This window comes from Galeopterus variegatus, unplaced genomic scaffold (assembly GCF_000696425.1).
Source record: "Galeopterus variegatus unplaced genomic scaffold, G_variegatus-3.0.2 Scaffold1757, whole genome shotgun sequence".
Lineage (NCBI taxonomy): Eukaryota > Metazoa > Chordata > Mammalia > Dermoptera > Cynocephalidae > Galeopterus > Galeopterus variegatus.
In genome coordinates, this window is record NW_007727868.1 from 186,410 (window position 1) to 200,254 (window position 13,845).

General features: G+C 34.3%; 1 protein-coding gene across 1 annotated transcript in view; it reads left to right on the forward strand.

Moving 5' to 3' along the window:
• Positions 1 to 13,845, forward strand: part of NUP107 (nucleoporin 107kDa) — a 63,287-nt gene that overhangs the window by 22,920 nt on the left and 26,522 nt on the right. The window contains exons 11-19 of the mRNA XM_008578789.1: positions 871 to 984; positions 3,221 to 3,311; positions 3,453 to 3,529; positions 5,060 to 5,119; positions 5,784 to 5,929; positions 6,047 to 6,095; positions 9,196 to 9,265; positions 9,741 to 9,859; positions 10,588 to 10,626. Coding sequence (XP_008577011.1) covers positions 871 to 984; positions 3,221 to 3,311; positions 3,453 to 3,529; positions 5,060 to 5,119; positions 5,784 to 5,929; positions 6,047 to 6,095; positions 9,196 to 9,265; positions 9,741 to 9,859; positions 10,588 to 10,626 — 765 coding nt within the window. The remainder of the gene's footprint in view (positions 1 to 870; positions 985 to 3,220; positions 3,312 to 3,452; positions 3,530 to 5,059; positions 5,120 to 5,783; positions 5,930 to 6,046; positions 6,096 to 9,195; positions 9,266 to 9,740; positions 9,860 to 10,587; positions 10,627 to 13,845) is intronic.

A 13,845-nucleotide genomic window follows, 5' to 3' on the forward strand; every position in this document is an offset into this window, starting at 1 on the left:
ATTATATTAAGTGAAACAAGTCAGGCACAGAAAGAGAAATACCACATGTTGTCACTTATTGATTGGAGATAAAAATAAATAAATAAGTTCACACTCACAAAAGAAAAAAAATCCGGGGGGGAGAAGAAGACATAACAATTACAATTCCTTGAAGTTGACATGACAGGTGAACAGAAAGGATATTGTTGGGTGGGAGGGAGGAGAGGGAGGAGGGAGGGAGGTTTAGGTAATGGGCCACAATAATCAACCACATTATATACCGACAAAATAAAATTTAAAAAAAAAAAAAAGAAAGGGAGTAGGTAGGAATAACCATGTTAAGGGGGTTTTATTTATTTCTTAGAAATCTATTAAATTTTTTTTATTGCGCACTGATATATTTTATAATGGTATTAATCCCAGAATGGGTCTTCACAGGCTCTTTTCCCATGTGTTCTCGGAAAGTACCAGTTAAACACTTTCTAGTCATAAAATAGATTCCTTTAGTTTTTTCTCTGTTCATCCTCCATCTAGGTCTAATTCTGTTTAGAATTAACTTGGCTATGTTGCTGCTGTGACAGAGTGAAGCTCAAGTCATCTTCTAGTATTACCTGGATTAGGCTGGGCTGGGCTGGTGTTTCTACCTTGCTTGATCTAGAAATGTGCCATTGTGAGCCAGTGGAGTCTGTTTTAAGTGGGACAGTGGACAGTTGTGTGGCTGTTTTTAACACTTCTGACACTTTCATTCCCTTTGTTACTTAACTAAATTATAAATGAATTTACCTGTGTAATAAACTTAGGATAGATTTATCATCTCTTGATCATGGTTAAAATATATGTAGGTACAAAGGATTTATATGTTTTGTTTTGTTTTTGTTTTTTTTTTTACAGGACCCTGATGCTCCCATAAGACAGAAAATGCCCCTTGATGATCTAGATAGAGAAGATGAAGTTAGATTACTCAAATATCTTTTCACTCTAATTCGTGCTGGAATGACAGAAGAGGTAAATCATGAATACCTTGCTTGTCCAGTTTTTAAAAGTCATAGACTCTTTAAGAGTTGGAAGAGATTTTTGTGTCCACTTAGTACTCTTCCTCAATGCAGTAATTCCATTCACAATATTTTGAATCTAACTTCCTGTTTGAACATTTCCAGTGATAAGGAACACATTGCTTTGGAAAGCAGTACACTCTATACAGCTCTAATTATTAGAAAATTCTTTATAACAAGTCAAACTTTGCCTGTCTATATTGCACTGTATATCCTAGCCATGGCCCCATTATTTCTAATTCTTAGTTTTAAGAGTTTAGAATTAAGTCTAACCCTAATTCCAGGTGACACTCTTTAGGCACTTGAAGGCTACAGTGGCCCTCAAACTTCTTTTTAACCCCATCTCTTCAAGATGTGTGTGATAGTTAAGATCGTATACATAGGATGTTAAGTATCTAACTAGTTTATGAGATGGATTTGTTGACTCTCTAGGTGAGGCAGTCTGATGCGTAGGAGTTTCAAGCTTCAGATATTATATTGTACCTATTTTTCAGTACTTTTGGCAATGTTTTTAGATGTATGTTAGTTCAAAGTGTTTGTTCTGTGTGATCAATCATTAGCGTATATTAAGTCATTTCTTATAGTAGTAAGTCTTGGATTATTCTTATTTTTTAATTAAGGAAAGTTGATATCGCATATTCATTTATTCGGAATATATCTGAATCCTAACCATTCTGCCAGGCTATGTGCAAGATACGAGGAATTGCAGTGGTAAACAAGAGGGATTTATCTTAAAAAACAGAAAACAAAAACATGATTATGTTACTGAAGGCTTAAAAAATAGAAACTGTCAAGGTCTCATTTATATCACCACAGATAATGGGTTTATTTTATTTACTTACAGCCCTTTTTAAGTGTGCAGTTCAGTGGCAATGATTACATTAACAATATTGTGAAATCATCACCACTGTCTGTTTCCAAAACTTTTTCATCACCCCAACAAAACTTCTGTAACCATTATGCAATAACTCCCCATTCTCCTCTTTTCTCAGCCCCTGGTAACCTCTAATCTACTTACTATCTCTCTGACATATAAGTGGAATCATACTAGATATTTCGTGTAAGTGGAATTATACAGTATTTGTGTTTTGTGTCTGGCTTATTTCACTTAGCACAATGTTTCCAAGGTTCTATATTCAGTGTCCTGCCTTTTTAAGATAGCATATCAAAACAAAACGTTTTTCCAGGTTAATTGCTACATAGCTCTCATGATTTTAAAAGGTCATAAATTCAGAAAGATGTCTGGGGTATGATAATCTTCAAGTAGTTGTATTAATCAGGCTCTCAGTTCAAGTGACAGAAACCCAATCTAAGTTACTTTATGCTTAAAAGGGAAGAATTGATTGGCTTATGGAACTGGGAAGTGTAGAGGGTTATATCTGGCTTTAAGCAGGATCCAGAGACTCCAAAGATGTCACTAGGATACTGTCCCTTTCCAAGGTCCATAGCTCTGCCCTCCTCTCTATGGCTTCATTTCCAGGAAGCCACTCTCCATGTTGCATCAGTAATGGCCACCAGCATCTCCAAGTTTACATTCTTCTGCCAGCTAGCAATCCCAGCAAAAGGAATGTATTTTCTTTCCGCGTATTTCTAGCAAGAGTCCTGGTTGTGATTCTTGGTAGATCATGTGCCTAACCCTAGAATTCTAGAATGGGATCAGACCTATGTAAACCATATGAACTAAGACTAAGGAAGAGGTGATTTCCTAAAGGGATAATGGAACAACAAACATGTATCTACCTTATTGGTATATTAAGCACACCTTATTGGTCATGTTAAACATAAAGAAATATTATCAATGGACTAAATGAACGACAGTAATCTTGTCATTATAGATACTAACAGTGTTTTTCCAATACTTTTACATAAATCAAGGGTCATCAGCCTCTAGCCACATCTGGTTTCTAGTGGTATTAAATGCCAGTGGACGCCATGGGAACCTATTGGTAAGCCTGAAGTCAAAGAGAAAAGGGATTGTTAGGAAAAGAAAGGCAGAGACCACAAGGACATGCATATGTTGGTAAAGTGGAATGCCATTATTAATTGCCTACATTATCCTTTGTAACATTTGTGCCATAAGTCATCTAATCTTGCTTGACATATGTTGGTTATACTTTACTATGAAGCACAAGTACTTTTTTCAGAACTACACTGGTTATTTGACTAACTGCTCTGTCTTGTTTTTAAAGGCACAACGACTCTGTAAACGTTGTGGTCAAGCATGGAGAGCTGCAACACTTGAAGGCTGGAAACTGTATCATGACCCTAATGTTAATGGAGGTATTTATATTCTGAGAGTTGGGGATAAAGATATTTAGAACTAAATGCTAATCTTTGTGAACTGTAGCTTTTCTTTTTAGAAGTGATTGAAATAAGATCTCATTTTAAGGTGGAAATTTTATTTCTTTTACTGTATTATAGGAACAGAATTGGAACCCATTGAAGGGAATCCATATAGACGCGTTTGGAAAATAAGTTGTTGGAGAATGGCAGAAGATGTAAGATAAACAAAATATTCGCTGATATTGATTATTACTTCAATTTAATTAATCAAAGGCCTACTGAGGGGCTGTGAAATGTTTAAGTAGCATAAAGCTGAAATTCCTTTTTTCAAAAAACTTCCAATAAAGTGGAGAGATAGGCTTAACTACTTATCAGAATTATTCAGACATTAAGTACTGAGAATTAAACACTGATACGAGGCAAAAATATGAAGGAGATACCAAATGAGCTTAGAGAAAAAGCACTGGGCTAAAGCTTAAAGCTGACCTCTCAGGGGAGAGAATTGAATTGAACTTTTAAAAATGAGTAGGATTTGGAGTGTTGGGAATGAAAACAAGAGGAAGGAATTCTAGGTAGGATGCATAGGTTGGTAAACTCAAGGAAAGTTAGGGTCTACGAGGTTGGAGTAGAAGGGTCATAAAAGGAAATACAGTCAGTTCTGTTATGACACTACATGATTTCTTAAAAAAAATCACAGCATACAAAATTATGCAGAAAATTCACAGGGCTTTTGGGAAAATGGAGTTGAGAACAGTACTCAAACTTCATCAGTGATATATAAAAAGTTAATAAAGATGGTAGCACAGTTTTCATCTGTCAAACAGTTAAATACTACAGTAAACATGGCACTTTACCTTGAAAAAGACCTCAAGTTTTGCTCATAGAATTGGGTGTGAGGAGGGTTGTGGAACCTCGAGGGCACATGACAGCAGTGTTTTAAGAAGATTAGCATGGCAGTAGAAAATAGACAAAACTGAATGAACTAAAGGCTGAAAAAGTAATTGTTTGTTAGAATTATTCAGAGACTTGTAAGGGCCTGTTCTAGCATAGTGTTGATGGGAATGGAAAGAAAGGGAGCAAGACTGGTCAGGACTAGTGATTGGAAACAAAAGGTAGAGGTAGACTCAGTTATGTACTAAGAGCCTCTGAAGTCGCTTCTTTGGATGACAAAAACTGAAAATGACACTAATAGAATTCCCAAAGCAAAATGAGGTAATTTGATGCAAATAATTAATTCTTCTTAGGAATTAGATGCATGACTTGTTCTGATGATGTTCTTATGTCAGTATTGAGGAGTATCAGGTATTTAGAAACATTCTGGGAGATAACACCTATACAGGTTCTATTTGGAGGAAAATTTGATTATAAATAATCAAAGCATCCATTTGATTTGGATCTGCTTTCACCCTGTATTTGAAATTTAAGTGTTTTATTTTTTCTTGAAAATTTCAGTCTTGATTATTTCATCAAACGAAGAGGTCCTTCCTTCATCCATTTGATTTGGATCTGCTTTCACCCTGTATTTGAAATTTAAGTGTTTTATTTTTTCCTGAAAATTTCAGTCTTGATTATTTCATCAAACGAAGAGGTCCTTCCCTATTACCCTACTAGATCTTTCACTGAAGTTTAGAAACTATCAAGTCAGTAGGTTCAGTCTAGAAGGGATTTTAAAATTCCAGATTGTGAAGAAAATTGATGAACTAAGAAAAACAATGTTTCATTTGTTTATATTTATTGTATTTTAGGAGCTTTTTAATAGATACGAGAGAGCAATTTATGCAGCTTTAAGTGGGAATCTTAAACAGGTATGCAATCTATTTTAATATTTAATTTTTTGTGGAATAAAATCAGACACATAAAATACTCTAATATGTGTATTTAACAAATCTTATGAACTTAAATTGCTTTCTAAGAGTAGCAATGACAGAGATAATCATGAAATAGAATAGTGACTTGTACTGCCTAATTTGATACATTTCACACATGCATGATATTTTAATGAATTAAATCAGACTTCAATTTTTAAATAAGAATTGTAAATTTGATTGCAACACACATTTATTGATGACTTATAATACCCATAGCTATATCCAGAAACCTACCACAAAGGCACAGTGACGGCTTGGGCTATCTTATATATGTATGTGTGTTTCTCACAACCCCCACAACTCCCTACATTTTATACCTATTTTGAGGGATGCTATAATAATCAGTAGAAATGCTATCTTATATCAGCATAGAAAACTGATGCTATTGTGAACTCAGTATGGAAAAAAATAGTAATAGTTCAAACTTCTTAGAAGATGTAGTTGAGAAGAGGGGAGGGCAATTTGGTATAGTTTTTAAAAATCTACAGTGTTTTATATCATTATAAAGTGACTTTATAGGTCATATCAATGGATGTAATTGCTCTTCCTTGCTTTTTTGTTGAATGTGTCTATGTGTTTCTGTTTTGGAATGGGGAAAAAGCTTCTTCCTGTCTGTGACACCTGGGAAGACACAGTATGGGCCTACTTCCGGGTGATGGTGGACAGTCTGGTAGAACAGGAGATCCGGACATCAGTAATAACTCTGGATGAAACTGAAGAACTCCCTAGAGAATATTTGGAAGCAAAGTGAGTTTTGGTTTGTTTTTACTCATGGTGATTTGTAGTATGTTCTTTGATGTTTTATTTTATAGCCCTTTTTCACATTATTAATATTCTATCATTTTTCTGTTCTTTCATATGAAGTTGGACCTTAGAAAAGGTTTTTGAGGAACTTCAAGCTACTGATAAAAAGGTAAATGCTAATAAAACACATTAGATATCTGGAATAGGAAACAAATGTTATGCTGTTGTGCGTTGTAGCTGAAGGAAAAAGTATGTGGAACTTTGTTCTCTTTTCCCTTTTCTTTGCCTATGATCAAAATAAGAGACATAAAAAAGGAAGAAACAATTTTATAAATGATGCATTATTTCTGTTTCTTTGGTTTAGGATTGGTTTTATCTAAATATATTCACGTAAGCTACATTTATCTCTTTCTTTTTGAAAATTTAAAATACATAATGGAAAATTAACAGGACTTTCTTTTCCTAAATCCCAAAATAATTTAATATTTTTAAAAAATATTCTTTAGGGCCGGCCCGGTGGCGCACTGGAGAGTGCGCCACTTGGGAGCGCGGTGGCGCTCCCGCCGAAGGTTCGGATCCCATGTGGAGACCGGTTCCCGCTCACTGGCTGAGCACGGTGCGGGCGCAACACCGAGGGTTGTGATCCCGTTGCCGGTCCCCGGTACGGGCGTGACACCGAGCGTTGTGATCCTGTTACCAGTCAGTAAAAAAGACAAAAAAGGAAAAAAAAATAAAAATAAAAAAATAAAAAATATTCTTTAAAAAATTTTTAAATAACTAAGGTAATGCTATATGTACTTGTAACAATAAAATAACCCAATGATGTATAAATAAAACCTTTATAGTAACTTCCTCTCAATTGCTTTGTGGTTACTCTCAGTCCCCTAAGATGATAAAACATACTGATATGTATTCTTCCATTTCTTTTCTCCAAGATCTTACAAATATATGTAAATAATGTAGATACTCCAATATAGAATTCTTTTTTTATATTGTACTACAGACATTACTCTACAACTTGCTTTTTTTTTTCATTTAGTGACAATCTCCAAGTTAGTTGATATATTTTAACATAATTTATTCTTTTTTAACAGGTACATACTGTTCTGAAGAATGATGGGTCACTTTTTTAGTTCATTCTTCTTTGGGTGATATTCAGGTTGTTTCTAGTGCTCTAAGAACCTAAGTTTCACCCAAAGGAGAAGTATGTGTGTGTACTTATCTACTAGTCCTTTTGTTTCTTTAGGATAAGTTTCCTGAAAGGGGTTGCTGGGTTAAAGAGTATAAGTGTATTCTTTATACACGTACATACATATATAGAGTGTGTCTAAATTAACTACCTGAAGACATTATATTGTATACCTTAAATATACACAATAAAAATAAAAAGTAAGAAAAAGAAACATTTTTAAATGAAAAAAATGATTACCTGTTTATAGTAATTAATTTATACTCCCACAAGTAATTTATTAAATTGTGCGTTCTCACCAGTCCCAAATATCACACTTTTTATTTTTTGTTAATCCATTAGGTGGGAAATAGGAGCCCACTATTCTACTCATATTTCCTTGTCTATTCATAGGGCTGAACATGTTTCCCTACATTTATTGACCATTTGTGAATTTCTTGTTCAGTTCTTTTTTGTCTGTTATTTGGCGTTTTTTGGCAGCTGGCAGGTATGGGGATCCAAACCCTTGACCTTGGTGCTATAAGGTTGCACTATAACCAACTGAGCTAACCAGCCAGCCCTCTTGTTCAGTTCTTTCAGCTATTTTTTTTGTTGGGTTTTATCTTTTCCTTATGATTGTATGGGAACAGTTTGTATAGTAAGGTAATTACTGCTTTTTCAGTGTTTGTTACTACTCTATTATTTTGGAGATTCTAGCTAATGAAATAAAACAAGAAAATCAAGTAATAGATATAAATACTAGAAATAGGGGAATATTTACATGTAAAAGTGGAAGTCTAGAAATTTAAGACTCAGTAAGTTACTAGAATTAATAAGGGAATATGTTAATGTAGCTGAATACAAGACAAAGTCACAAAAAATCATAACCTTTCTATACTTGTTATAACTAGTAAGAAACGGATATAGCCTCCTTCCCTCCACCACAAAAGTCCCATTTAAATGAATGACCAAAACTAAAGAGAATAAAATTAATAGGAATAAAATTAATCAGGTGTTTCAGGACCTTCATAAAGAAAACTATAGAATCTTATTGAAAGTCATAAAATAAGACATGAATAAATAGATATACCATATTCCTGGATGAGAGGATTTAATGTACATGTCAGTCAGCCATTCCAAAATTAACACAGAAACATAATGCCTTGGGAGATTATTTCTGGACAGAAAACATCCAAGTAAAGAATAAGTAAGAATGGCAGGAAATTTTTTGAAAAACAATAGTTATGGGGTACTTGCCTTACTCAATAATAAAACTTAGTGTAAAGATACAACACAACGGTATAGAATTGGCATGAGAATAAATCAGAGGAACGCCAAGTCCAAATTAGATCCAAGTATATATGAGAACTTAATAGATGTCAGAGGTGACCTTTCATTTCAGAGGGAAAGGGATGGTTTATTTAAAAAACGGTTCTGGCATAATTGGCTTTCTTTTCAGAAGAGAACAGCTAGATCCCTACCTCATGCCATAACTAAAATGAATTCCAGATAGAGCAAAAGTTTGAATGTAAAAAAGAATAAATGCTGAAAGAAAATTTAGACAAAGAACTAATTAAACAAAAATTAAAATGTTTGAGGAAAAAAAAGACATATTTGCTTCAAAAAACCAAGTTACAGGTTGCTTATAAGTAGTTTACTTTGTACCTGATCTCTGTTCTGTTTTGTTACTCTTGGTGCCATGAGCAGAAGAGAGTACCCAAAGAATGCTTTCAAGTACTACTGCTTATGTTGAAAGAAATCTTGTAGTTTATTTTGTTGAGGTCACATAGATCTTTTCTTTCTGGTCCACCATGGAGTGTTAAGGTAAACAGGAATAAAATAGAAAGAATAAAAGTTTAATAATATTCACAGAGGTTTGTTATGTCATAGTTCTCTGCTTTCAAAGATACTGTTCAGTCCTGGACTTGTAAGCCTTGAGTATATTCCAAAGGCAGTATTCTTTCCATATTTTATTTTGTTTTGATCTTCTGTGGCCCTCATTTCCAACTTTTTCTTTATATGTGTTCAAAAGTTTGACATTTAACAATGAGTACATAATGACCACTAGAAGATTTATAGAAAATGTAAAAAAATTTTTCAGAGAGTTCTGGAAGAGAATCAAGAACATTATCATATAGTTCAAAAATTCCTTATCCTGGGAGACATTGATGGTAAGATATAGTTTTATTTTACTTTGTATGAGTTCTTCATTTTCTTATACTAATTTTTGTAAAAGTTATCAAGACAATGCATGACTTTCCACGTCTTTTAATCTGTATAAATAGTAACCTATTTGAATGCAACTATTTACTTAATTGTCATTGTAAAATACTTTGTATGAGTTCTTCATTTTCTTATACTAATTTTTGTAAAAGTTATCAAGACAATGCATATGACTTTCCACGTCTTTTAATCTGTATAAATAGTAACCTATTTGAATGCAACTATTTACTTAATTGTCATTGTAAAATAAAGTTTGGATTTAACTCAGAGTCTGTTTAAGAGGGTGTAGGGAGTTATATAATGGCTACCAACAATTAGTGACTAAATAGCACTGTAGGAGTGAAGTAAATATTCTTGTTAATGTTTGTTTCTCTTCTTTCGGTTTTATTCCTATTATTGAATCTTTGCTTTGATGGTTTGTAGGTTTGATGGATGAGTTTAGCAAATGGCTTTCCAAAAACAGAAGCAATCTACCCGGACACCTGCTACGCTTCATGACTCACCTCATTTTGTTTTTCCGTGGTCTGGGACTACAGACCAAAGTAAATAAAATGAAGAATTTACTTTCCTCTGCAAGGTTGATGCTATCGATATACCTATTGTCAGGAAAACACACTACTTTTTTGTTGTAGTTTTCTAGAACTGGTAATAAGGGTGCAGAAATCTTCCATATAGTCTTGTAAGGTCACTCAATGATAATTCATCGTGGGTGACCCTTTAGGGTTCTGGTCTGTGGCTGCAGAACATTGATGGTTACCTGGCTTTTAATAAATTTGTAACTTTATTTTCATCAATACTCAACTTTAAATCAACCAGCTAAGCTAAATGCACCATACTAAGTTCTATGTGAGATTTTAAGCCTTGGTGTTTTTTGTTTTTTGTTTCTAAATGTTTGATAACATTTTAGTCAGCATAAAGGGGAATGATAAAGTAGTTGAAAGCCTAGACTTTGGCGTAAGCCTGAGTTCACATCGTTAGTCAACAGCTTCTAGCTATGTAATTCTGGGTAAATAAAATCTCCCTCAGTCTTAGTTTCTTCCTCAGTAAAATGTGAACAATAATTTTAACTACCCACAAAGAGTTATGGTAAGGTTAAATCAGGCAATCAATAGGTGAACTTTACTAAGCACTTAGCCTGGTGTATAGTTACTACTCAACGGTGAATATTAAAATCATTAACCATTTAATAGAATTTTTATTAGAAATTTTATTACTGGTACATATTACAAGTTGTATTTATAATTATGTCTTTTTTTTTCTTCCTATAAAGGAAAAAGTTTCTATTGAAGTTTTAAAAACATATGTACAGGTAAACTTTGGAATCTACAACTTGATTCTTTTTTTACTATTTTATTTTTTATTTATTTTGGAGGGGGGCTGACCAGTAGGGGGATATTTGTTATTTTATATATTTTTTCATTTTAACATTTACTTGTACATATTTGTGCGGTACAGTGCGTTGTTTCAATACATGCATATACTTAATCCATTCATCCATTGATGGACATTTAGGTTGATTACATCTTTCGGCTGTTGAGAACAGCGTTGCAGTAAACATGGATGTCTTTTTGATATATTGATTTAATTTCCTTTGGGTATAAACCCAGTAGTAGGATAGCTGGGTCATAAAGTATATCTACTTTTAGTTCTCTGAGGAACCTTCATACTGTTTTGGACAGTAGCTGTACCAATTTACATTCCCACCAACAATGTAAGAGAGTTACTTTTTCTCCATATCCTTGCTAGCATTTATTATTTTCTGTCTTGTTGATAATAGCCATTCTAACGGGTGAGATGATATCTCACTGTGGTTTTAAATTGCATTTCCCTGATGATTAGTGATTTTGAGTATTTTTCATGTGCTTGGTGGCCATTTGTTTGTCTTCTTTTGAGAAATGTCTGTTCAGGTACTTTGCCCATTTTTTAATTGAGTTATTTAGGGGTTTTTACTGTTGAGTTGTTTCAGTTCCTTATATATTCTGGATATTAGCCCCTTGTCTGATGTGTAGTTTGCGAACACTTTCTCCCATTCTGTAAGTTCTCTCTTCACTTTGTCAATAATGTCCCTTGGTATGCAGAAGCTTTTTAGTTTGATGTAGTCCTATTTGTGTGTTTTTGCTTTAGTTGCCTATTCCTTTGTAGTCTTCCTTAAAAAAGCGCTCCCTCTCCCAGTTTGTACAGTATTTCTCCTATGTTTTCTTCTAGTAGTTTGATAGTTTCAGGTCTTATATATAGGCCTTTAATCCATTTCGAATTGATTTTTGTGTATGGTGAGAGATGGAGTCTAGTTTCAGTCTTATGCATGTGGATATCCAGTATTCCCAGCACCATTTATTGAAGAGACTGTCCTTTCCCCACTGTACATTCTTGGCACCTTTGTAGAAAATTGGTTGGCCGTAGATATGTTGGTTTATTTCTGAGCTCTCTATTTTGTTCCATCAGTCTATTTGTCTATTTTTATGCTGGTACCATGCTGTTTTGGTTACTATAGCTTTATAGTATATTTTAAAGTCAAGAAGTGTGATGCCTCCAACTTTGTTCTTTTTGTTCAAAGGTCTTTTGTGATTCCATACAAATTTTAAGATTGCTTTTTCTATTTCTGTGAAGAATGTCATTGGTATTTTGATAGGGATTGTGTTGAATGTGTAGATTGCTTTGGGTAATATGGACATTTTTATGGTGTTAATTCTTCCAACTCAAGAACATGGGATATCTTTCCGTTTATTTGTGACCTCTTCAATTTTTTTCATGGATGTTTTATAGTTTTCATTGTAGAGGTCTTTCAGCTCCTTGGTTAAATATATTCCCAAGTATTTCGGTTTTTTTGGTAGCTATGGTGAATGGAATTACTTTCTTGATTTTTTCTTCAACTATTTCATTATTGGTGTATGCGAAGGCTATTGACTTGTGTGTTGATTTTGTATTCTGCCACTATACTGAATTCATTTATTAGTTCCAGTAATTTTTTGGTGGAGTTTTTAGGGTCTTCTATGTATATAATCATGTCATCTGCTGATCAGAATAGTTTGACTTCCTCCTTTCCATTTCAGATGCCCTTTATTGCTTTCTCTTGCCTTCTGTTGCTAGCTAGAACTTCCAGTACTATGTTGAATAAGAATGTGGAAAGTGGGCATCCTTGTTTTGTTCCAGATCTTAGAGGAAAAAGCCTCCAACTCCATTCAATATGATATTAGCTGTGGGTTTGTCTATATGGCCTTTATTGTGTTGAGGTACATTCCTTCTATACCTATTTATTAAGTGTTTTTATCATGAAGCAGTGCTGGATTTTATCAAATGCTTTTTCTGCACCTTTTGAAATAATCATACTTTTTTCCCTTCATTCTGTTGGTGTGTTGTATCATGTTTATTTACTTTTATTTTCTTTTGTTTTTTTCTCTTTTTTGGTGGCTGGCCGGTATGGGGATCTGAACACTGACCTTGGTGTTATAAGGCTGCGTTCTAACCAATTGAACTAACAAGCCAGCCCATGTATCATGTTTATTGATTTGCATATGTTGAAGCATCCTTGCATCCCTGGGATGAATCCCACTTGATCATGGTGAATGATCTTTTTAATGTGTTGTTGGATTCTGTTTGCTAGTATTTTATTGAAGATCTTTGCATCTGTGTTCATCAGGATTATTGGTCTGTAGTCTTCTTTTTTTGTTCTATCTTTTTCCAGTTTTGGTATGAGGTTAATGTTGACATCATTGAATGAGTTTGGAAGTATTCCCTCTTCAGTTTTTTGGAAGAGTTTGAGAAGAATTGGTATTCTTCAAATGTTTCATAGAATTTGGCAGTAAAGCCATCTGGTTCTGGGGTTTTCTTTGTTGGGAGACATTTTATTACAGCTTCAATCTCATTGCTTGTTGTAGGTCTGTTTAGATTTTCTAGTTCTTCATGGTTCAAACGTGGTAGTTGTATGTGTCCAGGAATTTATCCATTTCTTCTAGGTTTTCCAGTTTGTTTGCATATAGTTAATGGTAGAGTCTCTTATGATCCTTTGTGTTTCTTTGGTATCGGTTGTAATGTCTCTTTTTTCATTTCTGATTTGCTTGAGTCTTCTCTCTTTCTTTATTTGTTAATCTAGTTAAAGGTTTATCGGTTTTGTCTGTCTTCAAAAAACCAGCCTTTGTTTCATCAATCTTTTACATTCTTTTTTTTTTTCCTTTTTTTTGTCTTTTTCCGTGTCTGGCAATGGTTCGCAACCCTCAGTGTCGCCCCCGTACCGGACCGGGACCGGCAAGGGGATCGCAACCCTCGGTGTTGCTCCCGTGCCTCGCTCAGCCAGTGAGCGGGAACCGGTCTGTATGTGGGATCCGAACACTCGGCAGGAGCGCCCCCGCGCTTCCCAAGCGGCGCACTATAGCAGTGCGCCACCGGGCCGGCCCAATCTTTTACATTCTTTTAATCTCCAAGTCATTTATTTCTGCTGCGATTTTTGTTATTTCTCTGATTTGGGGTTTGGTTTGTTCTTGTTTTTCTAGTTCCTTTTGAGGTGTAATGTTAGCTTGCTTATTTGAAGTCT